Source organism: Poecile atricapillus (assembly GCF_030490865.1).
Source record: "Poecile atricapillus isolate bPoeAtr1 chromosome 39 unlocalized genomic scaffold, bPoeAtr1.hap1 SUPER_39_unloc_1, whole genome shotgun sequence".
NCBI classification, from domain to species: domain Eukaryota; kingdom Metazoa; phylum Chordata; class Aves; order Passeriformes; family Paridae; genus Poecile; species Poecile atricapillus.
Window position 1 is genome coordinate 46,907 of NW_026709000.1, and position 26,611 is coordinate 73,517.

The 26,611-nt window shown below is 64.8% G+C and overlaps 1 protein-coding gene across 1 annotated transcript; it reads right to left on the reverse strand.

The window, feature by feature from the left end:
- Positions 1-22: 22 nt before the first annotated feature.
- On the reverse strand, positions 23-23,758 carry BEST2 (bestrophin 2). The gene is made up of 11 exons (XM_058828574.1): positions 23,664-23,758; positions 23,104-23,177; positions 22,395-22,487; positions 19,958-20,191; positions 13,374-13,528; positions 11,750-11,827; positions 10,333-10,485; positions 8,206-8,286; positions 5,853-6,004; positions 4,476-4,555; positions 23-760 (listed from the first exon to the last, which is right to left on the reverse strand). Exons 1-11 carry the CDS (start codon positions 23,756-23,758, stop codon positions 300-302), a joined length of 1,656 nt encoding a protein of 551 aa, XP_058684557.1. The 3' UTR covers positions 23-299.
- Between the last annotated feature and the right edge of the window lie 2,853 nt (positions 23,759-26,611).

Consider the following 26,611-nt stretch of genomic DNA (forward strand, 5'->3'; position numbering starts at 1 on the left):
GCTCCGGGGCTGAGATGGATGGGATCCTCAGGGGATCCTCCTGGCACCCTCCTGGGACCGTCTGGGGCTGAGACAGACAGGATCCTTCCCGGGATCCTCCTGGGACCCTCCGTGGATCTTCCTGGGACCCTCCGTGAATCTTCCTGGGACCCTCCGTGGATCCTCCCAGGACCCTCCGTGGATCCTCCCAGGACCCTCCGTGGCTGAGCTGGCCAGGATCCGCCCGGGACCTTCCACAGATCCTCCCTGGACCCTCCGTGGATCCTCCCGGGATTGTCCCCAGCTCCTCTGCAGCTGATCTAGCCGGGATTCTCCCGGGATCCTTCCTGGACCCTCTGTGGATCCTCCCCGGGACCCTCCCTGGATCCTCCCCGGCTCCTCTGCAGCTGAGCCGGCCGGGATTCTCCCGGGATCCTCCCTGGACCTTCCACAGATCCTCCCTGGACCCTCCGTGGATCCTCCCGGGATTGTCCCCAGCTCCTCTGCAGCTGAGCCGGCCGGGATTCTCCCGGGATCCTCCCTGGACCTTCCACAGATCCTCCCTGGACCCTCCGTGGATCCTCCCGGGATTGTCCCCAGCTCCTCTGCAGCTGAGCCAGCCGGGATTCTCCCGGGATCCTTCCTGGACCCTCCGTGGATCCTCCCGGGATCGTCCCCAGCTCCTCCGTGCCTGAGCCGGCCGGGATCCTTCCCGGACCCTTCCCGGACCGTCCTTGGATCCTCCCGGGACCCTTCGTGCCTGAGCCGGCCGGGATCCTTCCCGGACCCTCCCTGGACCTTCCACGGATCCTCCCCGGTTCCTCCCCGGTTCCTCCCCGGCTCCTCCCCGGTTCCTCCCCGGCTCCTCCCCGCTTTCTCCCGGCTTTTCCCGGCTCCTGCCCCGCGGGTTCTCCCGGGATCCTCCCGGTTCCTCTCCGGGTTCTCCCGGGATTCTCCCGGCTCCTTCCCCGCGGATCCTCCCGGGATCCTCCCTGGCTCTTCCCCGGTTTCTCCCGGTTTTTCCCGGTTTCTCCCCCGGTTTCTCCCCCGGTTTCTCCCCCGGTTTCTCCCTGCTTTCTCCTGGGTCCTTTCCCGGTTTCTCCCCGGTTTCTCCCGCATCCTCCCCGGCTCCTCCCCGGTTTCTCCCGGTTTCTCCCAGCTCCTTTCCCGCTTTCTCCTGGGTCCTTTCCCGGTTTCTCCCCCGGTTTCTCCCGGGATTCTCCCCAGATCCTCCCCGGTTTCTCCCGGATCCTTTCCCGGTTTCTCCCCCGGTTTCTCCTGGGATTCTCCCCAGATCCTCCCCGGTTTCTCCCGGCTCCTGCCCCGCGGAACCTCCCGGGATCCTCCCGGGTCCTTTCCCGGCTCCTCCCCGGTTTCTCCCGGTTTCTCCTGCATCCTCCCCGGTTTCTCCCCGGCTCCTCCCCGGTTTCTCCCGGGATTCTCCCGGATCCTCCCCGGTTTCTCCCCTGTTTCTCCCGGCTCCTTTCCCGGTTTCTCCCCGGTTTCTCCCGGTTTCTCCCCGGTTTCTCCCGGCTCCTTTCCCGGTTTCTCCCGGCTCCTTTCCTGGTTTTTCCCGGTTTCTCCCGGTTTCTCCCGGGTCCTTTCCCGGTTTCTCCCCGGTTTCTCCCGGCTCCTTTCCCGGTTTCTCCCCGGTTTCTCCCGGCTCCTTTCCCGGTTCCTCCCGGTTTCTCCCGGCTCCTCCTCTCGGGTTCTTTTTGTGAGGAAAACTCTCTTTGTTCATCTCAGCCCCGCCCGTTCCCAGCTCGGAATAAACTCGAGATTTGTGACTCGGAGTTTCTCAATTTACTGAATTTATCCCGAAAAAAAAAAATAATTCCCCAAAACCGGGGCTGGGAGCGAGCGGAGACAGAGCCGGGGGTGGAATTTCGGAGGTGGGAATTTGGATGTGGAATTTCGGATGCGGGATTTTGGGGGTGGGAATTTTGGAGGTGGAATTTCGGATGCGGGATTTTGGGGGTGGGAATTTTGGATGTGGAATTTCGGATGCGGGATTTTGGGTCTGAATTTTGGAGGTGGAAATTTGGATGCGGGATTTCAGAGGTGGAATGTCAGGTGTGGAATTTCGGATGTGGAATTTCGGGTGTGGAAATTTGGATGCGGGATTTTGGAGGTGGGAATTTCGGGTCTGGGAATTTCGGGGGTGGAATTTCGGATGCGGGAATTCAGAAGTGGAATTTTGGAGGTGGAAATTTGGATGTGGAATTTCGGAGGTGGAATTTCGGATGCGGGATTTTGGTTCTGGAATTTCGGATGCGGGATTTTGGAGGTGGGAATTTCGGGTGTGGGAATTTCGGGGGTGGAATTTCGGATGCGGGAATTCAGAAGTGGAATTTCGGGGGTGGAAATTTGGATGCAGGATTTTGGTTCTGGAATTTCGGGTGTGGAATTTCGGATGCGGGATTTAGGAGGTGGAATTTCAGAGGTGGGAATTTGGATGCGGGATTTCAGGGGTGGAATTCCGGGTGCGGGATTTTGGTTCTGGAATTTCGGATGCGGGAATTCAGAGGTGGAATTTTGGAGGTGGAATTTCGGGTGGGGAATTTCGGATGCGGGATTTTGGGGGTGGGAATTTTGGATGTGGAATTTCGGATGTGGGATTTTGGGGGTGGGAATTTTGGATGTGGAATTTCGGATGTGGGATTTTGGGTCTGAATTTTGGAGGTGGAAATTTGGATGCGGGATTTCGGAGGTGGAATTTCGGATGTGGAATGTCGGGTGTGGGAATTTCGAGCGTGGAATTTCGGATGTGGAATGTCGGGTGTGGAATTTCGGAGGTGGAAATTTGGATGCGGGATTTTGGAGGTGGGAATTTCGGGTGTGGGAATTTCGGAGGTGGAATTTCGGATGCGGGAATTCAGAAGTGGAATTTTGGAGGTGGAAATTTGGATGCGGGATTTTGGGGATGGAATTTCGGATGCGGGATTTTGGGGGTGGAATTTCGGATGCGGGATTTTGGGTTTGGAAATTTGGATGTGGAATTTCGGAGGTGGGAATTTGGGTGCGGGATTTTGGGGGTGGAAATTTGGATGAGGAAATTCGGAGGTGGAATTTTGGAGGTGGGAATTTGGATGCGGGATTTCAGGGGTGGAATTCCGGGTGCGGGATTTTGGTTCTGGAATTTCGGATGCGGGAATTCAGAGGTGGAATTTTGGAGGTGGAAATTTCGGGTGGGGAATTTCGGATGCGGGATTTTGGGGGTGGGAATTTTGGATGTGGAATTTCGGATGCGGGATTTTGGGTCTGAATTTTGGAGGTGGAAATTTGGATGCGGGATTTCGGAGGTGGAATTTCGGATGTGGAATGTCGGGGGTGGAATTTCGGAGGTGGAAATTTGGATGCGGGATTTTGGAGGTGGGAATTTCGGGTGTGGGAATTTCGGGGGTGGAATTTCGGATGCGGGAATTCAGAGGTGGAATTTTGGAGGTGAAAATTTGGATTGAGGAATTTCGGATTTGGAATTTCGGGTGTGGAATTTAGGAGGTGGAATTCTGGAGGTGGAACTTTTTGGAGGTGGAAATTTGGATGCGGGATTTTGGGGGTGGAATTCCGGGTGTGGAATTTCAGCTGTGGAATTCTGGCTGTGGAGTTTCGGGGGTGGAATTTCGGGTCTGGAATTTCGGCTGTGGAATTCCGGCTGTGGAATTCCGGCTGTGGAATTTCGGGTCTGGAATTTCGGGTCTGGAATTTCGGGTGTGGAATTCCGGCTGTGGAATTTCGGGTCTGGAATTCCGGGTCTGGAATTTCGGGTGTGGAATTCCGGCTGTGGAATTCTGGCTGCGGAATTCCGGGTGCGGAATTCCGGGTCTGGAATTTCTGGTCTGGAATTTCAGCTGTGGAATTTTGGGTCTGGAATTTCAGCTGTGGAATTTCGGGTCTGGAATTCCGGCTGTGGAATTCTGGCTGTGGAATTCAGGGTCTGGAATTTTGGGTCTGGAATTTCAGCTGTGGAATTTTGGGTCTGGAATTTCAGCTGTGGAATTCTGGCTGTGGAATTCTGGGTGTGGAATTTCGGGTGTGGAATTTCGGGTCTGGAATTCTGGCTGTGGAATTCCGGGTGCGGAATTCCGGGTGCGGAATACCGGGTCTGGAATTTCGGCTGTGGAATTCCGGCTCTGGAATTTCGGCTGTGGAATTCCGGCTCTGGAATTTCGGGCTCTCTCCAACCCCCCCTCCGGAGATTTTTGGGGTTCCCTTCCCCTGCCGAATCCCCCCCTTCCCGGGACTGCCCAAATTCGGGTTCTGCCGTTTTCCCGGTAAATCCTGAGGATTTTGGGGGTGTTTATTTTGGGGAGGGGGGGCTCGGGGTGTTTTTGGGGTGCCCCCTCAGACCCCCTGCTCGGCTCTGGGGTGCAGCAGCCACCGCTCCTGGGGGTCCCCATCCCCCGGGGGGGTCTCGGGGGGCGCCCCCCCCTCGGAGCTGCTCTTGCGGCGGAGCCGGGACGGGCGGTGGGAGCCGGGGGGGAGCCGTGGGGAGGGGTCCAGGGGGTCCCCGATTTCCCCGAGGGGGTCCCCGATTTCCTCCAGGGGTTGGAATTGCATCTCCTCCTTGGCCAGGCTGCGGGGGAGGGGAGGGGTCACCCCAAAATCCACCCCGGAGACCCCCCAGGATCACCCCAAAATCAACTCGGGGGGGCTCGGAAGGTTTGGGGGTCCCTGGGTGGGAGTTTGGGGGTCCCTGGGTGGAGTTTGGGGGTCCCTGGAGGGGGTTTGGGGGTCCCAGGGTGGGGATTTGGGGGTCTCTGGGTGGGAGTTTGGGGGTCCCAGGGTGGAGTTTGGGGGTCCCTGGGTGGAGTTTGGGGGGTCCCAGTGTGGGAGTTTGGGGGTCCCAGGTTGGGGGTCCCAGGGTGGGAGTTTGGGGGTCCCAGGGTGGAGTTTGGGGGTCCCTGGAGGGGATTTGGGGGTCCCAAGGTGGGGATTTGGGGGTCTCAGGGTGGGAGTTTGGGGGTCCCAGGGTGGGGGTCCCAGGGTGGGGGTCCCGGGGTTTTTGGGGGTCCCGGGTTTTTGGGGGTCTCAGGGTGGGGTCCCGGGGTTTTTGGGGGGGGTCCCGGGGTTTTTGGGGGGGGGTCCCGGGGATTTTTGGGGGTCCCGGGGTTTTTGGGGGTCCCGGGGATTTTTGGGGGGGGGTCCCGGGATTTTTGGGGGTCTCTCACGTGACGTCGAAGGCGGAGCCGCGGAAGGCGGGGTGCCGGGGGGGGTTTGGGGGTCCCAGGGTGGGGGTCCCGGGGTTTTTGGGGGGGGTCCCGGGGATTTTGGGGGGTCTCTCACGTGACGTCGAAGGCGGAGCCGCGGAAGGCGGGGTGCCGGGGGGGGTTTGGGGGTCTCGGGGGGGGTCCCGGGGTTTTTGGGGATACCGGGGTTTTTGGGGGTCCCGGGGTTTTTGGGGGGGGTCCCGGGGTTTTTGGGGGTCCCGGGGATTTTGGGGGGGGTCCCGGGATTTTGGGGGTCTCAGGATGGGGGTCCCGGGGTTTTGGGGGTCCCGGGTTTTTGGGGGTCCCAGGGTGGGGGTCCCGGGTTTATGGGGGTCTCAGGGTGGGGGTCCCGGGGTTTTTGGGGGTCCCGGGGTTTTTGGGGGGTCCCGGGTTTTTGGGGGGGGGTCCCGGGGTTTTTGGGGGTCCCGGGGATTTTAGGGGGGTCTCTCACGTGACGTCGAAGGCGGAGCTGCGGAAGGCGGGGTGCCGGGGGGGGTTTGGGGGTCCCGGGTTTATGGGGGTGCCGGGGGGGGGTTTGGGGGTCCCAAGGTGGGGGTCCCGGGGTTTTTGGGGGGGGGTCCCGGGGTTTTGGGGGTCCCGGGGTTTTTGGGGGGGGTCCCGGGATTTTGGGGGGGGTCCCGGGGATTTTGGGGGGTCTCTCACGTGACGTCGAAGGCGGAGCCGCGGAAGGCGGGGTGCCGGGGGGGCGCGGCCGCTGCCGTGTAGGGGGCGCGGGGGGCGGGGGTCCCCCAGTAACGATCCCGCTCCAGCTCCGGAACCTCCCCGTAGAGCTCGTCCACAGCCAGCATCGACACCTGGGGGGACAGGTGAGCACACCTGGGGACAGCTGGGGACACACCTGGGGACACCTGGGGACACCTGGGGACACCTGAGCACACCTGGGGACACCTGGGGACACCTGGGGACACCTGGGGACACACCTGAGCACACCTGGGGACACCTGAGCACACCTGGGGACACCTGGGGACACACCTGAGCACACCTGGGGACACCTGAGCACACCTGGGGACACCTGGGGACACCTGAGCACACCTGGGGACACCTGGGGACACCTGGGGACACCTGAGCACACCTGGGCACAGCTGGGGACACCTGGGGACACCTGAGCACACCTGGGGACACCTGGGGACACCTGGGGACACCTGGGGACACACCTGAGCACACCTGGGGACACCTGAGCACACCTGGGGACACCTGGGGACACACCTGAGCACACCTGGGGACACCTGAGCACACCTGGGGACACCTGGGGACACCTGAGCACACCTGGGCACAGCTGGGGACACCTGGGGACACCTGAGCACACCTGGGGACACCTGGGGACACCTGGGGACACCTGGGGTACACCTGGGCACACCTGGGCACACCTGGACACACCTGAGCACACCTGGGGACAGCTGGGGACACCTGGGGACACCTGGACACACCTGGGGACACCTGGGGACACCCGGGGACACCTGAGCACACCTGGACACACCTGGACACACCTGGGGACACCTGGGGACACCTGGGGTACACCTGGGCACACCTGGGCACACCTGGACACACCTGAGCACACCTGGGGACACACCTGGGGACAGCTGGGGACACCTGGGGACACCTGGGGGTGCCCTGAGCACACCTGGGGACACCTGGGGACACCTGGGGACACCTGGGGACACACCTGGGGACACCTGGGGACACCTGAGCACACCTGGACACACCTGGGGGACACCTGGGGACACTTGGGGACACCTGGGGTACCCCTGAACACATCTGGACACACCTGAACACACCTGGGGGTGCCCCCCACACACCTGGGATACCCCACACCCACCTGGGGGTGCTCTGAACACACCTGGGGGTGCCATGAACACACCTGGGGGTGCCCAGGACCCACCTGGGGGTGCTCTGAACACACCTGGGGTGCTCTGAACACACCTGGGGTGCTCTGAACACACCTGGGGGGCCCAGGACCCACCTGGGGGTGCTCTGAACACACCTGGGGTGCCCTGAACACACCTGGGGTGCTCTGAACACACCTGGGGGTGCCCCACACACACCTGGGGGTGCTCAGGACACACCTGGGGGTGCCCTGAACACACCTGGGGGTGCCCAGGACCCACCTGGGGGTGCTCCCCACCCACCTGGGGGGGCCCAGGACCCACCTGGGGGTGCCCTGAACACACCTTGGGGTGCTCTGAACACACCTGGGGGTGCCCTGAACACACCTGGGGGTGCCCAGGACCCACCTGGGGGTGCCCCACACCCACCTGGGGGTGCCCTGAACACACCTGGGGGTGCCATGAACACACCTGGGGGTGCTCTGAACACACCTGGGGGTGCCATGAACACACCTGGGGGTGCTCTGAACACACCTGGGGTGCCCTGAACACACCTGGGGGTGCTCTGAACACACCTGGGGGTGCTCTGAACACACCTGGGGTGCCCCACACCCACCTGGGGGTGCCCAGGACCCACCTGGGGGTGCTCCCCACCCACCTGGGGGTGCCCCCCACACACCTGGGGGTGCTCTGAACACACCTGGGGTGCCCTGAACACACCTGGGGGTGCTCTGAACACACCTGGGGGTGCCATGAACACACCTGGGGGTGCCCCCCACCCACCTGGGGGTGCTCAGGACCCACCTGGGGGTGCCCCACACCCACCTGGGGGTGCCCCCCACACACCTGGTGCCCCTCACCCACCTGGGGGTGCCCAGGACCCACCTGGGGAAGCCCCACACCCACCTGGGGGTGCCCCACACACCTTGGGGTGCCCTGAACACACCTGGGGGTGCCCAGGACCCACCTGGGGGTGCCCCACACCCACCTGGCGGTGCCCCCCCCCCCACCTGGTACCCCCCACCCACCTGGGGGTGCCCAGGACCCACCTGGGGGTGCTCTGAACACACCTGGGGTGCTCTGAACACACCTGGGGTGCCCAGGACCCACCTGGGGGTGCCCAGGACCCACCTGGGGGTGCCCCCCCCACACACCTGGTGCCCCCCACTCACCTGGAAGTTCCTGTCGATGAGGGTGTTGGTCTCGAAATCATCATCATCCTCCCCGAAAGGGTTAATGAGCTGCTCCGCCACCTGCGGGAGGGGAGGGGGCTCAGGTGAGTCCGGGAGGGGTCTCAGGTGAGCCGGGGGGGGTCTCAGGTGAGCTCTGGGGGTCTCAGGTGAGCTCGGGGGGGTCTCAGGTGAGCTCTGGGGGTCTCAGGTGAGCTCGGGGGGGTCTCAGGTGAGCTCGGGGGGGTCTCAGGTGAGCTCGGGGGTCTCAGGTGAGCTCGGGGGGGTCTCAGGTGAGCTCTGGGGGTCTCAGGTGATCCCGGGGGGGTCTCAGGTGATCCCAGGGGGTCTCAGGTGAGCTCAGATGAGCTCTGGGGGTCTCAGGTGTCTCCCAGGGGGGTCTCAGGTGAGCCTGGGGGGGTCTCAGGTGATCCTGGGGGCTCTCAGGTGAGCTCAGGTGATCCCGGGGGGTCTCAGGTGATCCCAGGGGGGTCTCAGGTGATCCCAGAGGGGTCTCAGGTGTCCCCGGGGGGGTCTCAGGTGAGCTCTGGGGGTTTCAGGTGATCCCAGGGGGTCTCAGGTGAGCTCAGGGGGGTCTCAGGTGATCCCAGGGGGGTCTCAGGTGATCCCAGGGGGTCTCAGGTGATCCCAGGGGGTCTCAGGTGAGCTCAGGTGAGCCCGGGGGGTCTCAGGTGATCCCAGGGGGGTCTCAGGTGAGCTCGGGGGGGGTCTCAGGTGAGCTCGGGGGTCTCAGGTGAGCCCAGGGGGTCTCAGGTGAGCCCAGGTGAGCCCGGGGGGTCTCAGGTGAACCCGGGGGGGGGTCTCAGGTGATCCCGGGGGGGTCTCAGGTGATCCCAGGGGGGTCTCAGGTGAGCTCAGGGGGGGTCTCAGGTGAGCCCGGGGGGTCTCAGGTGATCCCAGAGGGGTCTCAGGTGTCCCCGGGGGGGTCTCAGGTGAGCTCTGGGGGTTTCAGGTGATCCCAGGGGGTCTCAGGTGAGCTCAGGGGGGTCTCAGGTGATCCCAGGGGGGTCTCAGGTGATCCCAGGGGGTCTCAGGTGAGCTCAGGTGAGCCCGGGGGGTCTCAGGTGATCCCGGGGGGGGTCTCAGGTGATCCCGGGGGGGTCTCAGGTGTCCCCCGGGGGGTCTCAGGTGAGCTCGGGGGGTCTCAGGTGAGTTCGGGGGGGGGTCTCAGGTGTCCCCCGGGGGGTCTCAGGTGAGCTCAGGTGATCCCAGGGGGGTCTCAGGTGTCCCCCAGGGGGTCTCAGGTGATCCCGGGGGGTCTCAGGTGAGCTCGGGGGGGTCTCAGGTGAGTCCAGGGGGGTCTCAGGTGATCCCAGGGGGGTCTCAGGTGAGCTCAGATGAGCCCGGGAGGGTCTCAGGTGATCCCAGGGGGTCTCAGGTGAGCTCAGGTGTCCCCCGGGGGGTCTCAGGTGAGCCCCCCGCCCACCTTGAGCCAGCCCACGTAGAAGAAGAACTGCAGCAAGGTGAACACGGGGGGGGTCTCAGGTGATCCCAGGGGGTCTCAGGTGAGCTCAGGTGAGCCCAGGGGGTCTCAGGTGATCCCAGGGGGTCTCAGGTGAGCCTGGGGGGGTCTCAGGTGATCCCAGGGGGTCTCAGGTGAGCCCGGGGGGGTCTCAGGTGATCCCAGGGGGTCTCAGGTGAGCTCAGGTGTACTCTGGGGGTCTCAGGTGTCCCCCGGGGGGTCTCAGGTGAGTCTGGGGGGGTCTCAGGTGTGCTCTGGGGGTCTCAGGTGTCCCCCGGGGGGGGGTCTCAGGTGATCCCGGGGGGTCTCAGGTGAGCTCAGGTGAGCCCGGGGGGGTCTCAGGTGAGCTCAGGTGATCCCAGGGGGGTCTCAGGTGATCCCAGGGGGTCTCAGGTGATCCCAGGGGGTCTCAGGTGAGCTCAGGTGTGCTCTGGGGGTCTCAGGTGTCCCCCGGGGGGTCTCAGGTGAGCCCCCCGCCCACCTTGAGCCAGCCCACGTAGAAGAAGAACTGCAGCAAGGTGAACACGGGGGGGGTCTCAGGTGAGCTCGGGGGGTCTCAGGTGATCCCAGGGGGTCTCAGGTGAGCTCAGGTGAGCCCGAGGGTTCTCAGGTGTCCCCGGGGGGTCCCAGGTGAGCCCCCCGCCCACCTTGAGCCAGCCCACGTAGAAGAAGAACTGCAGCAAGGTGAACACGGGCACGCCCAGGTCCAGCTCGTGCCCCGCGTAACCCTGGGAGGGGTCCAGGAACTGCCGCCCGATCAGACAGGTGAGGAAAAAGGTGTACACGGCGATGGTCACCACCTGTGGGACACACCTGACATGGACCTCGGACCTTCCTCAGCCTCCCCAGGTGTCCCCAGGTGTGTCCCAGGTGTCCCCAGGTGTCCCCATGTCCCCCCAGGTGTGTCCCAGATGTCCCCAGGTATCCCCAGGTGTGTCCCCAGGTGTGTCCCCAGGTGTCCCCAGGTGTCCCCAGGTGTGTCCCCAGGTCCCCCCAGGTGTCCCCAGGTGTCCCCCCAGCCCTGGGAGGGGTCCAGGAACTGCCGCCCGATCAGACAGGTGAGGAAAAAGGTGTACACGGCGATGGTCACCACCTGTGGGACACACCTGAGATGGACCCCGGACCTTCCTCAGCCTCACTGGGTCACCTTGTGTGTCCCCAGGTATCCCCAGGTGTGTCCCAGGTGTCCCCAGCCCCCCCAGGTGTCCCCAGGTGTGCCCAGGTGTGTCCCAGGTGTGCCCAGGTGTGTCCCCAGGTATCCCCAGGTGTCCCCAGCTGTCCCCAGGTGTCCCCAGGTGTGTCCCAGGTGTCCCCGGGTGTCCCCAGGTGTCCCCCCAGGTGTCCCCAGGTGTCCCCAGGTATCCCCAGGTATCCCCAGGTATCCCCAGGTGTCCCCAGGTATCCCCAGGTGTGTCCCAGGTGCCCCCAGGTGTCCCCAGGTGCCCCCAGGTGTCCCCAGGTGTGTTTTTGGTGTCCCCAGGTGTCCCCAGGTGTCCCCAGCTGTGTTTTTACTGTCCCCAGCTGTCCCCAGGTATCCCCAGGTGTTCCCCAGGTGTCCCTAGGTGTGTTTTTACTGTCCCCAGGTGTCCCCAGGTGTCCCCAGGTGTCCCCCCAGCCCTGGGAGGGGTCCAGGAACTGCCGCCCGATCAGACAGGTGAGGAAAAAGGTGTACACGGCGATGGTCACCACCTGTGGGACACACCTGACATGGACCTCAGACCTTCCTCAGCCTCACTGGGTCACCTTGTGTGTCCCCAGGTGTGTCCCCAGGTATCCCCAGGTGTCCCCAGGTGTCCCCAGGTTTCCCCAGGTGTGTCCCCAGGTGTCCCCAGCTGTCCCCAGGTGTCCCCATGTCCCCCCAGGTGTGTCCCAGGTGTCCCCAGGTGTCCCCAGGTGTCCCCAGGTGTCCCAGGTGTCCCCATGTCCCCCCAGGTGTCCCCAGGTGTCCCAGGTGTCCCCAGGTGTGTCCCCAGGTATCCCCAGGTGTCCCCAGGTGTTCCCCAGCTGTCCCCAGGTGTCCCCAGATGTCCCCATGTCCCCCCAGGTGTCCCAGGTGTCCCTCACCTGTGTGTACACCAGTGGGACGCTGATCCAGTCGTAGTGGAACAGGAGGCTGCAGTGGGCCCGGAACCGGTTCAGCTCCTGGGGGGTCCGGGGGGCTCAGGGGGGTTTTGGGGGGTCCCTGGGGGTCCCTGGGGGGTCCCGGGGGGCCTCTGGGGGTCCTTGGGGGGGTCCCGGGGGGTTTCAGGGGTTGCTGGGGGGTCCCGGGGGGCTCAGGGGGGTTTTGGGGGGTCTCTGGGGGTCTCTGGGGGTCCTTGGGGGGTTTGGGTGTGTCCCTGGGGGTCCCGGGGAGCTCAGGGGGATTTTGGGGGGGTCCCTGGGGGTCCCTGGGGGTCCCTGGGGGTCTCTGGGGGTCCTTGGGGGATCCCTGGGGGTCTCTGGGGGTCTCTGGGGGTCCCTGGGGGTCCCGGGCTGTTTCAGGGGTTCCCAGGGGTTGCTGGGGGGTCCCGGGGGGCTCAGGGGGGTTTTGGGGGGTCCCTGGGGGTCTCTGGGGGTCCCTGGGGGTCCCGGGGGGTTTCAGGGGTTCCCAGGAGTTGCCGGGGGGTCCCTGGGGCTCAGGGGGGTTTTGGGGGGTCTCTGGGGGTCCCTGGGGGTCTCTGGGGGTTTCAGGGGTTGCTGGGGGGTCCCGGGGGGCTCAGGGGGGTTTTGGGGGGTCCCTGGGGGTCCTTGGGGGTCCTTGGGGGGTCCCGGGGTGTTTCAGGGGTTGCCGGGGGGTCCCGGGGGGCTCGGGGGGGGTCCCCAGAGGGGTCCTGAGGGGTTGGGGGGGTCCCAGGGGCTCTCAGGGTGTTCCTGGGGGTCCCTGGGTGTCCCTGGGGGTCTCTGGGTGTTCCTGGGGGTCCCGGGGGGTTTGGGGGTGTCCCGGGGTGTCCCTGGGGGTTTTGGGGGTGTCCCTGGGGGTCCCGGGGGGCTCGGGGGGGTCCCCAGAGGGGTCCTGAGGGGTTGGGGGGGTCCCAGGGGCTCTCAGGGGGTCCCTGGGGGTCCCGGGGGGTCCCGGGGGGTTTGGGGGTGTCCCTGGGTGTCCCTGGGGGTCTCTGGGTGTCCCTGGGGGTCCCGGGATGTTTGGGGGGTCCCTGGGGGTTTGGGTGTGTCCCTGGGGGTCCCGAGGGTTTTGGGGGGTCCCTGGGGGTCCCGGGTTATTTCAGGGGTGTCCCGGGGGTTTTGGGGGTGTCCCGGAGTGTCCCGGGGGGTTTGGGGGTGTCCCTTGGGCTCCCTGGGTGTTCCTGGGTGTCCCGGGGGTTTTGGGGGTGTCCCGGGGTGTCCCTGGGTGTCCCTGGGTGTCCCTGGGGGTCCCGGGCGGTTTGGGGGTGTCCCGGAGGGTTTGGGGGTGTCTCTGGGAGTCCCGGGGGGTTTGGGGGTGTCCCTGGGAGTCCCTGGGATTTGGGGGTGTCCCGGGGTGTCCCGGGGGGTTCGGGGGTGTCCCTGGGGGTCCCGGGGTGTCCCTGGGTTTTGGGGGTGTCCCGGGGTGTCCCGGGGGTTTTGGGGGTGTCCCGGGGTGTCCCTGGGGGTCCCGGAGTGTCCCGGGCGGTTTGGGGGTGTCCCGGAGGGTTCGGGGGTGTCCCTGAGGGTCCCGGGGGTTTTGGGGGTGTCCCGGGGGGTTTGGGGGTGTCCCTGGGGGGTTCGGGGGTACCTCCATGAGCAGTTTTAGGGCGCAGTCGTCCCTGACTCTCCCCTCTCTCCGCGCCTGCCCCGCCAGCGCCCCGAACCAGGCGCAGGGAACCCAGAATTTGTTGTAGGGGGAGCGCAGCCCCTCCAGCCGGCGCCGCTCCTCGCGCGTCAGGAACCCTGCGGGGACCCCCGGGGTCACCCCAAAACCCGGGGGGGACCCCAAACCACTGGGGTCACCTCAAAACACCCGGTGACATCACCCAAAACCCCCGGGGTCACCCCAAAACCCGGGGGGGACCCCAAAACACCCGGGGGAGACCCCAAAACACCCGGTGACATCACCCAAACCGCCACTGTCACCCCAAAACCCGGGGGGGACCCCAAAACACCCGGGGGAGACCCCAAAACCCGGGGGGAACCCAAAACACCCGGTGACATCACCCAAACCACCACTGTCACCCCAAAACCGGGGGGAACCCAAAACACCCGGGGTCACCCCAAAACCCGGGGGGACCCCAAAACCGGGAATGTCATCACCCAAATCCCCGGGGTACCCCCAAAACCGGGGGTATCCCCAAAACACCCGGGGTCACCCCAAAACACCCTGTGACATCACCCAAACCGCCACTGTCACCCCAAAACCGGGGGGGACCCCAAAACACCCGGGGGGGACCCCAAAACCCGGGGGGGACCCCAAAACACCCGGTGACATCACCCAAACCGCCACTGTCACCCCAAAACCCGGGGGGACACCCCAAAACCCCCGGGGTCACCCCAAAACCCGGGGGGACACCCCAAAACCCCCGGGGTCACCCCAAAACCCCCGGTGACATCACCCAAAACCGGGGGGAACCCCAAAACCCCCAGGGTCACCCCAAAACCCGGGGGGGGACCCCAAAACACCCGGGGGTCACCCCAAAACCCCCGGTGACATCACCCAAACCGCCACTGTCACCCCAAAACCCGGGGGGGACCCCAAAACACCCGGGGTCACCCCAAAACACCCGGGGTCACCCCAAAACCCCTGGTGTCACCTCAAAACCCCTGGTGACATCACCCAAACCGCCACTGTCACCCCAAAACCCGGGGGGTACCCCAAACCCAGGGGTGTCATCACCCAAACCCCCGGGGTCACCCCAAAACCGGGAGGGACCCCAAAACACCCGGGGTCACCCCAAAACCGGGAGGGACCCCAAAACACCCGGTGACATCACCCAAACCGCCACTGTCACCCCAAAACCCGGGGGGGACCCCAAAACCCCCGGGGTCACCCCAAAACCCGGGGGGGACCCAAAACACCCAGTGACATCACCCAAACCGCCACTGTCACCCCAAAACCGGGGGAGTCATCACCCAAAACCCCCGGGGTCACCCCAAAACTCGGAGGGTCACCCCAAAATTGGGGTCACCCCAGGACGGCTCCCGTGGAGCCATCAGGGACCCCCCGATGTCACCCCAAGGCTGTGACGTCATCGTCTGCCACGTGACATCATCGTCTGCACCGTGATGTCACCATCTGCCATGTGACATCACCGTCTGCCCTGTGACATCATCATCTGCCCTGTGACATCATCATCTGCCCTGTGACATCATGTGTACATGACATCATCATCTGCACCGTGACGTCACCGTCTGCCCTGTGACATCATCATCTACCCTGTGACATCATCATCTACCCTGTGACATCATCATCTGCCCTGTGACATCACCATCTGCCACGTGACATCATCATCTGCCCTGTGACATCATCATCTACCCTGTGACATCACCGTCTACCCTGTGACATCATCATCTGCCCTGTGACGTCACCATCTGCCCTGTGACATCACCATCTGCCCTGTGATGTCATCGTCTGCACCATGACGTCATTCTCTGGTTCATGACATCACCCTCTGCCCCATGACGTCACCATCTGCCCTGTGACATCATCTGTACATGACATCATCATCTGCACCGTGACATCATCGTCTCCCCCATGACGTCACCGTCTGCCCTGTGACATCACCATCTGCCCTGTGACATCATCTGTTCAGTGACGTCACCATCTGCCCTGTGACATCACCATCTGCCCGGTGACATCATCGTCTGCCACGTGACATCATCATCTGCACCGTGACGTCACCATCTGCCATGTGACGTCATCGTCTGCCCTGTGACATCACTGTCTGCCCTCTGACATCATCATCTGCACCGTGACATCACCATCTGCCCTGTGACGTCACCATCTGCCCTGTGACATCATCATCTGCCCTGTGACATCATCATCTGCCCTGTGACGTCACCATCTGCCCTGTGACATCATCATCTGTTCAGTGATGTCATCATCTGTCCAGTGACGTCATCATCTGTCCAGTGACGTCACCATTTGTTCTGTGACGTCACCGTCTGCCCGCTGACGTCACCATCTGCCCCGTGACATCACCATCTGCTCTGTGACATCATCATATGTTGCGTGATGTCACCGTCTCCCCCATGACGTCACCATCTGTCCCGTGACGTCACCATCTGCCCCATGACATCATCTGTCCCGTGACGTCATCGTATCCCCTGTGACATCATCATATGCCCTGTGACATCATCCTCTGGTTGATGACGTCACCCTCTGTCCCCGTGACGTCACCATCTGCCCCATGACATCATCTGCCCCGTGACGTCACCGTATGCCCCGTGACGTCATCTTTTCTGTGACGTCACCGTCTGTCCTGTGATGTCACCGTCTGCCCTATGACGTCATCCTCTGTTCAGTGACATCACCATCTGCCCCGTGACATCATCATCTGACCCCGTGATGTCATCCTCTGGTTGATGACGTCATCCTCTGTCCCGTGACGTCACCCGGTGACATCCTGGTGATGTCAGTGGTCACTCAGTGAGTGATCAGTGGTCAGTGGTCACTCAGTGGTCACTCAGTGGTCAGTGGTCACTCAGTGGTCACCCAGTGGTCAGTGGTCACTCACAGGTCAGTGGTCACTCACAGGTAGTCAGTGGTCACTCACTGGTCACTCACTGAGTGGTCACTCAGTGGTCAGTGGTCACTAAGTGGTCACTCAGTGCTCACTCAGTGCTCACTCAGTGGTCAGTGGTCACTCAGTGGTCAGTGGTCACTCAGTGGTCATTCAGTGGTCATTTAGTGGTCCCTCAGTGGTCACCCACAGGTCAGTGGTCACTCACTGAGTGGTCAATGGTCACTCACTGGCCTGGACCGAGTGGTCAGTACTGGTCAGTGGTCACTCACAGGCAATCAATGGTCAGTGGTCACTCACAGGTGGTCAGTGGTCACTCAGTGGTCAGTGGTCACTCAGCAGTCAGTGGTCACTCAATGGTCACTCAGTGGTCACTCAGTGGTCAGGGGTCACTCAGGGGTCACTCACAGGTGGTCAGGGGTCACTCAGTGGTCACTCAGTGGTCAGGGGTCACTCAGTGGTCACTCACCGGCCTGTACCAGGTGGTCAGTGGTGGGGAATCTCTTGTAGACGGGCGTGCTGACCGCTCTGAGGACGAGGAGCGCGGCCAGGCTCCCGTAGCGCAGCACTGAGTGAATGGTCACTCACAGGTCAGCGGTCACTCAGTGGTCACTCAGTGGTCACTCAGTGGTCACTCACCGGCCTGTACCAGGTGGTCAGTGGTGGGGAATCGTTTGTAGACGGGCGTGCTGACCGCTCTGAGGACGAGGAGCGCGGCCAGGCTCCCGTAGCGCAGCACTGAGTGACCGGTGCTGTACCATGGTCAGTGGTCACTCACAGGTCAGTGGTCACTCAGTGGTCACTCAGGGGTCACTCACAGGTGGTCAGGGGTCACTCAGTGGTCACTCACTGGCTCTGAGCACCAGCAGTGCGGCCAGGCTCCCGTAGTGCAGCACTGAGTGACCGGTGCTGTACCATGGTCACTCACAGGTCAGTGGTCACTCAGTGGTCACTCAGTGGTCACTCAGTGGTCACTCACCGGCCTGTACCAGGTGGTCAGTGGTGGGGAATCTCTTGTAGACGGGCGTGCTGACCGCTCTGAGGACGAGGAGCGCGGCCAGGCTCCCGTAGCGCAGCACTGAGTGAATGGTCACTCACAGGTCAGTGGTCACTCAGTGGTCACTCAGTGGTCACTCAGTGGTCACTCAGGGGTCACTCACAGGTGTCAGTGGTCACTCACAGGTCAGTGGTCACTCAGTGGTCAGTGGTCACTCAGAGGTGGTCAGTGGTCACTCAGTGGTCACTCAGTGGTCACTCAGTGGTCACTCACAGGTGGTCAGGGGTCACTCAGTGGTCACTCACGGGCTCAGCACCAGCAGTGCGGCCAGGCTCCCGTAGCGCAGCACTGAGTGAATGGTCACTCACAGGTGTCAGTGGGTGGTCAGTGGTCACTCAGTGGTCACTCAGTGGTCACTCACCGGCCTGTACCAGGTGGTCAGTGGTGGGGAATCGTTTGTAGACGGGCGTGCTGACCGCTCTGAGGACGAGGAGCGCGGCCAGGCTCCCGTAGCGCAGCACTGAGTGACCGGTGCTGTACCATGGTCAGTGGTCACTCAGTGGTCACTCAGTGGTCACTCAGTGGTCACTCAGTGGTCACTCAGTGGTCACTCAGGGGTCACTCACAGGTGGTCAGGGGTCACTCAGTGGTCACTCACTGGCTCTGAGCACCAGCAGCACAGCCAGGCTCCCATAGCACAGCACTGAGTGACCGGTGCTGTACCATGGTCAGTGGTCACTCACAGGTGTCAGTGGTCACTCAGTGGTCACTCAGTGGTCACTCAGTGGTCACTCAGTGGTCACTCACCAGCCTGTACCAGGTGGTCAGTGGTGGGGAATCTCTTGTAGACGGGCGTGCTGACCGCTCTGAGGACGAGGAGCGCGGCCAGGCTCCCGTAGCGCAGCACTGAGTGAATGGTCACTCACAGGTGTCAGTGGTCACTCAATGGTCACTCAGTGGTCACTCACAGGTGGTCAGGGGTCACTCAGTGGTCAGTGGTCACTCAGTGGTCACTCAGGGGTCACTCACAGGTGGTCAGGGGTCACTCAGTGGTCACTCACAGGCTCAGCACCAGCAGTGCGGCCAGGCTCCCGTAGCGCAGCACTGAGTGAATGGTCACTCACAGGTCAGTGGTCACTCAGTGGTCACTCAGTGGTCACTCAGTGGTCAGTGGTCACTCAGTGGTCACTCAGTGGTCACTCAAAGGTCACTCAATGGTCACTCAGTGGTCACTCACTGGCTCCGAGCACCAGCAGCACAGCCAGGCTCCCGTAGTGCAGCACTGAGTGACCGGTGCTGTACCATGGTCAGTGGTCACTCACAGGTGGTCAGTGGTCACTCACAGGTCAGTGGTCACTCAGTGGTCACTCAGTGGTCACTCACCGGCCTGTACCAGGTGGTCAGTGGTGGGGAATCGTTTGTAGACGGGCGTGCTGACCGCTCTGAGGACGAGGAGCGCGGCCAGGCTCCCGTAGCGCAGCACTGAGTGACCGGTGCTGTACCATGGTCACTCACAGGTCAGTGGTCACTCAGTGGTCACTCACCAGCCTGTACCAGGTGGTCAGTGGTGGGGAATCTCTTGTAGACGGGCGTGCTGACCGCTCTGAGGACGAGGAGCGCGGCCAGGCTCCCGTAGCGCAGCACTGAGTGAATGGTCACTCACATGTCAGTGGTCACTCAGTGGTCACTCAGTGGTCACTCAGTGGTCACTCACCGGCCTGTACCAGGTGGTCAGTGGTGGGGAATCGTTTGTAGACGGGCGTGCTGACCGCTCTGAGGACGAGGAGCGCGGCCAGGCTCCCGTAGCGCAGCACTGAGTGACCGGTGCTGTACCATGGTCAGTGGTCACTCAGTGGTCAGTGGTCACTCAGTGGTCACTCAGTAGTCAGTCAGTGGTCACTCAGTGGTCACTCAGGGGTCACTCACAGGTGGTCAGGGGTCACTCAGTGGTCACTCACGGGCTCAGCACCAGCAGCGCAGCCAGGCTCCCGTAGCGCAGCACTGAGTGACCGGTGCTGTACCATGGTCAGTGGTCACTCACAGGTCAGGGGTCACTCAGTGGTCACTCAGTGGTCACTCACCGGCCTGTACCAGGTGGTCAGTGGTGGGGAATCGTTTGTAGACGGGCGTGCTGACCGCTCTGAGGACGAGGAGCGCGGCCAGGCTCCCCTAGAGCAGCACTGAGTGACCGGTGCTGTACCATGGTCACTCACAGGTGTCAGTGGTCACTCAGTGGTCACTCAGTGGTCACTCAGTGGTCACTCACCAGCCTGTACCAGGTGGTCAGTGGTTGGAAATCGTTTGTAGACGGGCGTGCTGACCACTCTGAGGACGAGGAGCGCGGCCAGGCTCCCGTAGCGCAGCACTGAGTGAATGGTCACTCACAGGTGTCAGTGGTCACTCAGTGGTCACTCAGTGGTCAGTGGTCACTCACAGGTGTCAGTGGTCACTCAGTGGTCACTCAGTGGTCACTCACCGGCCTGTACCAGGTGGTCAGTGGTGGGGAATCGTTTGTAGACGGGCGTGCTGACCGCTCTGAGGACGAGGAGCGCGGCCAGGCTCCCGTAGCGCAGCACTGAGTGAATGGTCACTCACAGGTCAGTGGTCACTCAGTGGTCACTCAGTGGTCACTCAGTGGTCACTCACCGGCCTGTACCAGGTGGTCAGTGGTGGGGAATCGTTTGTAGACGGGCGTGCTGACCGCTCTGAGGACGAGGAGCGCGGCCAGGCTCCCGTAGCGCAGCAGTGTCCGGCGCAGCAGCCGCCCCCGCGCGTCCGAGCCGTGGACGCTGCCGGCCACGGCCACCATGAGCCCGTCCGGAGCCGGAACCGTCCGGAACTGACCCCACCAGCGCTCCAGGACCAGCGCCACGTAGAACCCTGCGGGGAACTGGGAGCTACTGGGAGGGTACTGGGGGTACTGGGAGGTACTGGGAGGGGTATTGAGGGGGTATTGGGGGTACTGGGAGGTACTGGGAGGTACTGGGAGGTACTGGGAGGGGTATTGAGGGGGTACTGGGAGCACTGGGAGGGGTATTGGAGGGGTACTGAGGGTACTGGGGGTACTGGGAGGTACTGGGAGGGGTATTGAGGGGGTATTGGGGTACTGGGAGAGATATTGGGGGTACTGGGAGGGGTACTGGGAGGTACTGGGAGGGGTATTGGGAGGGTACTGGGAGCACTGGGAGGTACTGGGAGGGGTATTGGGGGGGTACTGGGAGCACTGGGAGGGTTACTGGGGGTACTGGGAGGGTACTGGGGGTACTGGGAGGGGTATTGGGGGGGGTACTGGGAGCACTGGAGGGGTATTGGGGGTACTGGGAGGTACTGGGAGGGGTATTGGGGGTACTGGGAGGTAGTGGGAGGGGTATTGGAGGGGTACTGGGAGCACTGGGAGGGGTATTGGGGGTACTGGGAGGTACTGGGAGGTACTGGGAGGGGGTACTGGGAGGTAGTGGGAGGGGTATTGGAGGGGTACTGGGAGCACTGGGAGGGGTATTGGGGGTACTGGGAGGTACTGGGGGTACTGGGAGGGTACTGGGGATACTGGGAGGTACTGGGAGGGTACTGGGGGTACTGGGAGCACTGGGAGGGGTACTGGGGGTACTGGGAGGGTACTGGGAGATACTGGAAGGGGTATTGAGGGGGTACTGGGAGGTACTGGGAGGGGTATTGGGGGGTACTGGGGGTACTGGGAGGGTACTGGGGGTACTGGGAGGGGTATTGGGGGTACTGGAGGTACTGGGAGGGGCATTGGGGGGTACTGGGAGGTACTGGGAGGGGTATTGGGAGGGTACTGGGGGTACTGGGAGGGTACTGGAGGGGTACTGGGGGTACTGGGAGGGTACTGGGGGGTACTGGGAGGTACTGGGGGTACTGGGAGGTACTGGGAGGGGTATTGGGAGGGTACTGGGGGTACTGGGAGGTACTGGGAGGGGTATTGGGGGGGTACTGGGAGGGTACTGGGAGGGGTACTGGGGGTACTGGGAGGGTACTGGGGATACTGGGAGGTACTGGGAGGGGTATTGGGGGGTACTGGGGTACTGGGAGGGTACTGGGGATACTGGAGGTACTGGGAGGGTACTGGGGATACTGGGAGGTACTGGGAGGGGTATTGAGGGGTACTGGGAGCACTGGGAGGGGTACTGGGGTACTGGGAGGGTACTGGGAGATACTGGGAGGGGTATTGGGGGTACTGGGAGGTACTGGAGGGGTATTGGAGGGGTACTGGGGGTATTCGGGGGGTACTGGGGGTACTGGGAGCTACTGGGAGGGTACTGGGGATACTGGGAGATACTGGGAGGCACTGGGAGCACTGGGAAGGATATTGGAGGTACTGGGAGGGTACTGGGAGATACTGGAAGGGGTATTGAGGGGGTACTGGGAGGTACTGGGAGGGCATTGGAGGGGTACTGCGGGTATTTGGGGGGTACTGGGGGTACTGGGAGCTACTGGGAGGGTACTGGGGATACTGGGAGGTACTGGAGGGTACTGGGAGGGTACCGGAGGGGTGTTGGGGGGTCCTGGGGGTCCCAGGAGGTCCCTGGGGGGTCCCGGGGGGTCCCCTGGGGGAGTTCCGGGTGTCCCTGGGGGGGTCCCGGGGGGTCCCGGGGGTCCCTGGGGAGGGTCCAGGGGGTCCCGGGGGGGTCCCGGGGGGTCCCGGGGATCCCGGGGGGGTCCCGGGGGTCTCGGGGGTCCCTGGGGGGGTCCCTGGGGGTCCCGGGGGGTTTCCCGGGGGTCCGGGGGGGGTCCCGGGGGTCTCACCGAGCACGAAGGACACGGGGATCAGGTTGGTGGCCCTAAGGGGACACTGGGGGGTCCCTTGGGGGTCCCGGGGGGGTCCCTGGGGGTCCCGGGGGTCCTGGGGAGGATTCCGGGGGTCCCGGGGGGGTTTCCCGGGGGGGGTCCGGGGGGGTCCCGGGGGTCTCACCAAGCACAAAGGACACGGGGATCAGGTTGGTGGCCCTAAGGGGACACTGGGGGGTCCCTGAGGGGGTCCCGGGGGGGGTCCCGGGGTCCCTGGGGAGGATTCCGGGGGTCCCGGGGGTCCCCGGGGGTCCCGAGGGGGTCCCGGGGGTCTCACCGAGCACGAAGGACACGGGGATCAGGTTGGCCGATTTGTCACAGTACAGCACCAGCTTCTCGAACAGGCGGCGCTGGGACTCGGACAGCAAAACTGAGGGGGGGACACGGGGACATCGTGGGGACATCGTGGGGGGACAGTGGGGACAGCAAAAACCTGGGGGGGGACACGGGACATCGTGGGGACATCGTGGGGACACGGGGACATCGTGGGAGGGACACGGGGACATCGTGGGGACACGGGGACATCGTGGGGACATCGTGGGGGGACACGGGGACATCTTGGGGACACGGGGACATCGTGGGGACATCGTGGGGACATCGTGGGGACATCGTGGGGACACGGGGACATCCTGGGGACATGGGGACATCCTGGGGGGGACAGAAAAAACCTGAGGGGGGGGACACGGGGACATGGTGGGGGGACAGCAGGAACCTGTCGGGACCACCGCTCTCCTGGCCCTGACCCTCGAGACCCCCCCGTGTCCCCCCGGTGTCCCCTGGTGTCCCCCCGGTGTTCCCGGTGTCCCCCCGGTGTCCCGCACCTGTAGCCAGGCTGAGCCCCAGGTAGGCGGTGAGGAAGAGGAGCAGCTCTCGGTACAGGAGTTTGTAGATGCTCCCTCAGTGTCCCCCCGGTGTCCCCCCGGTGTCCCTCCATGTCCCCCCCGGTGTCCCCCCGGTGTCCCCCCGGTGTCCCCCCGGTGTCCCGCACCTGTAGGCCAGGCTGAGCCCCAGGTAGGCGGTGAGGAAGAGGAGGAGTTCCCGGTACAGGAGTTTGTAGATGCTCCCTCAGTGTCCCCCGGTGTCCCCCCGGTGTCCCCCCGTGTCCCCCCGGTGTCCCCGGTGTCCCCCCGTGTCCCCCCGGTGTCCCCGGTGTCCCCCCGGTGTCCCCCCGGTGTCCCGCACCTGTAGGCCAGGCTGAGCCCCAGGTAGGCGGTGAGGAAGAGGAGGAGCTCCCGGTACAGAGTTTGTAGAAGCTCCCCCGGTGTCCCCCCGGTGTCCCCCCGGTGTCCCCCTGGTGTCCCCCCCGTGTCCCCCCGGTGTCCCCGGTGTCCCCCCGGTGTCCCGCACCTGTAGGCCAGGCTGAGCCCAGGTAGGCGGTGAGGAAGAGGAGGAGTTCCCGGTACAGGAGTTTGTAGATGCTCCCCCCGGTGTCCCCGGTGTCCCCCCCGGTGTCCCCCCCGTGTCCCCCGGTGTCCCCCGGTGTCCCGCACCTGTAGGCCAAGCTGAGCCCAGGTAGGCGGTGAGGAAGAGGAGGAGCTCCCGGTACAGGAGTTTGTAGATGCTCCCCCGCCACAGCAGCAGCAGCTGAGAGAAGCCCCCGAATCGCGCCGTGGCCACCCGGGAGGTGTAGGTGACCGTCATGGGGACACCGCGACACGGCGGGGACACCGCGGGGACACCGGAATCACCTGCGGGGACAGCGGGAGACAATGGGGACACGGGGGACACCGGGGACACCGCGGGACACCCGGGACACCTGCGGGGACAGCGGGAGACAATGGGGGACACCGCGGGGACACCGGGGACACCGCGGGGACACCGGGGGACAATGGGGGACACCGGGGACACCGGGGGACAATGGGGAACACCGCGGGGACACCGCGGGGACACCGGAATCACCTGCGGGGACAGCGGGAGACAATGGGGGACACGCGGGGACACCGGGGGACACCGGAATCACCTGCGGGGACACCGGGGGACAATGGGGGACACCGCGGGGACACCGGGGACACCGCGGGGACAATGGGGACACCGCGGGGACACCGCGGGACACCGGGGGACAATGGGGACACCGGGGACACCTGCGGGAACAGCGGGGGGACAGTGGGGTCACCTCCGGAACACCGGGGGACACCGAGGGGACACCGAGGGCACTGGGGACAGCGGGGGACAGCGGGGTCACCTGCGGGAACAGCGGGAACAATGGGGGACACCGCGGGGACACCGGGGACACCTGCGGGAACAGCGGAGACAATGGGGGGACACCGCGGGGACACCGCGGGGACACCGGGGGACCCCTGCGGGACATGTAGGGAACACTGGGGAACACCTGTGGGACACCGGGGAGCACCGGGGGACAGCGGGGGACCCCTGTGGGACACCGAGGGACACCGGGGGACACCGGGGGACCCCTGTGGGATACCGGAGGGACACCGGGGGACACCGGGGGGACACCGGGGGACCCCTGTGGACGCGCCCCCCCCGGGAACGGGACCCCGAGGGACATCGCAGGGGGGCACCGAGGGGGGGTTGGGGACACCAAAATCCCGCGGCGGCGACACCAAAGCGACACCGAGGGACCGCCACCACCCCCGGGGACTCGGCCCGTGGCACGGCCACCCCCCCGGACCCTCCCTCTGTCCCCCCCGCACCTGCGGGAGAGCGGCCACCGCCGAACCGGGATCAGCGGCCACCGGTCCGGGCTCTGTCACCGGTCCGGGATCTGTCACCTCCGGTCCGGGATTAGCGGTCACTCCCGGTCCGGGCTCTGTCACCGGTCCGGGATCTGTCGCCGGTCCGGGATCTGTCACCGGTCCGGGATCTGTCACCTCCGGTCCGGGCTCTGTCACCGGTCCGGGATCTGTCGCCGGTCCGGGATCTGTCACCTCCGGTCCGGGATCAGCGCTCACCCCTGGTCCAGGATCTGTCACCGGCCCGGGATCAGCAGCCACCGGTCCGGTCCGGGTTCTGCGGTCACCGCCGCTCCGGGCTCTGTCACCGGTCAGGATCTGTCACCGGTCCGGGCTCTGTGGTCACTCCCGGTCCGAGCTCTGCGGTCACTCCGGTCCGGGCTCTGCGGTCACTCCCGGTCCGGGCTCTGCGGTCACTCCCGGTCCGAGCTCTGCGGTCACTCCCGGTCCGGGATCAGCGGTCACCGGTCCGGGATCAGCGGTCACTCCCGGTCCGGGATCACCGGTCCGGGCTCTGTGGTTCACCGCCCCGGTCCGGGCTCTGCGGTCACTCCCGGTCCGGGCTCTGCGGTCACTCCCGGTCCGGGCTCTGTGGTCACTCCCGGTCCAGGATCTGTCACCAGTCCGGGCTCTGCGGTCACTCCCGGTCCGGGCTCTGCGGTCACTCCCGGTCCGGGCTCTGCGGTCACTCCCGGTCCGAGCTCTGCGGTCACTCCCGGTCCGGGATCAGCGGTCACCGGTCCGGGATCACCGGTCCGGGCTCTGTGGTCACCGCCCCGGTCCGGGCTCTGCGGTCACTCCCGGTCCGGGCTCTGCGGTCACTCCCGGTCCGAGCTCTGTGGTCACTCCCGGTCCGGGCTCTGCGGTCACTCCCGGTCCGAGCTCTGTGGTCACTCCCGGTCCGGGATCTGTCACCGGTCCGGGATCACCGCTCCGGGCTCTGCGGTCACTCCCGGTCCGGGCTCTGCGGTCACTCCCGGTCCGGGCTCTGCGGTCACTTCCCGGTCCGGCCCTTAAATCGCGGCGGGGCGGGGGGGACACGGGGGGAGGGTCTGGGGGTGACACGGGGGGAGGGGGAGAGGGGGGACACGGGGAGAGGGGGACACGGGGGGAGGGGGGACACGGGGGGAGGGTCTGGGGGTGACACGGGGGAGGGGACACGGGGGGAGGGGGAGAGGGGGGAGGGGACACGGGGGGAGGGCCCGGGGGTGACACGGGGAGAGGGGACACGGGGAGAGGGGGACACGGGGGGAGGGGGACACGGGGAGAGGGGGCGGGGGTGACACGGGGGGAGGGGGGACACGGGGGGAGGGGGACACGGGGAGAGGGGGCCGGGGGTGACCACGGGGGGAGGTCTGGTCTGGGGGGGGTTGGGGTGACACGGGGGGAGGGGGGGAGAGGGGGACACGGGGAGAAGGGGACACGGGGGGGAGGGGGGACACGGGGAGAGGGGGACACGGGGGGGGAGGGGGGACACGGGGGGAGGGGACACGGGGGGAGGGCCCGGGGGGTCCCGCCGCAGCTCCCGGGAGCGGCCCCGCCGGTCCGGCCGGTCCGAGCCCCCCCCGGGGCAACGGGGGTTGGGACCTGGGGGGGGGGTATTGGGGTTTTTTGGGTCTGGGGGGTTTTGGGGGCTGGGGGTTTTGGGGCCGGGGGGGTTTTGGGTCTGGGGGTTTTGGGGCTGGGGGGTTTTGGGTCTGGGGTTTTTGGGGCCGGGGGGGTTTTGGGGCCGGGGGGGTTTTGGGGTCTGGGGGTTTTGGGTCTGGGGGGGTTTTGGGGCCGGGGGGGTTTTGGGTCTGGGGGA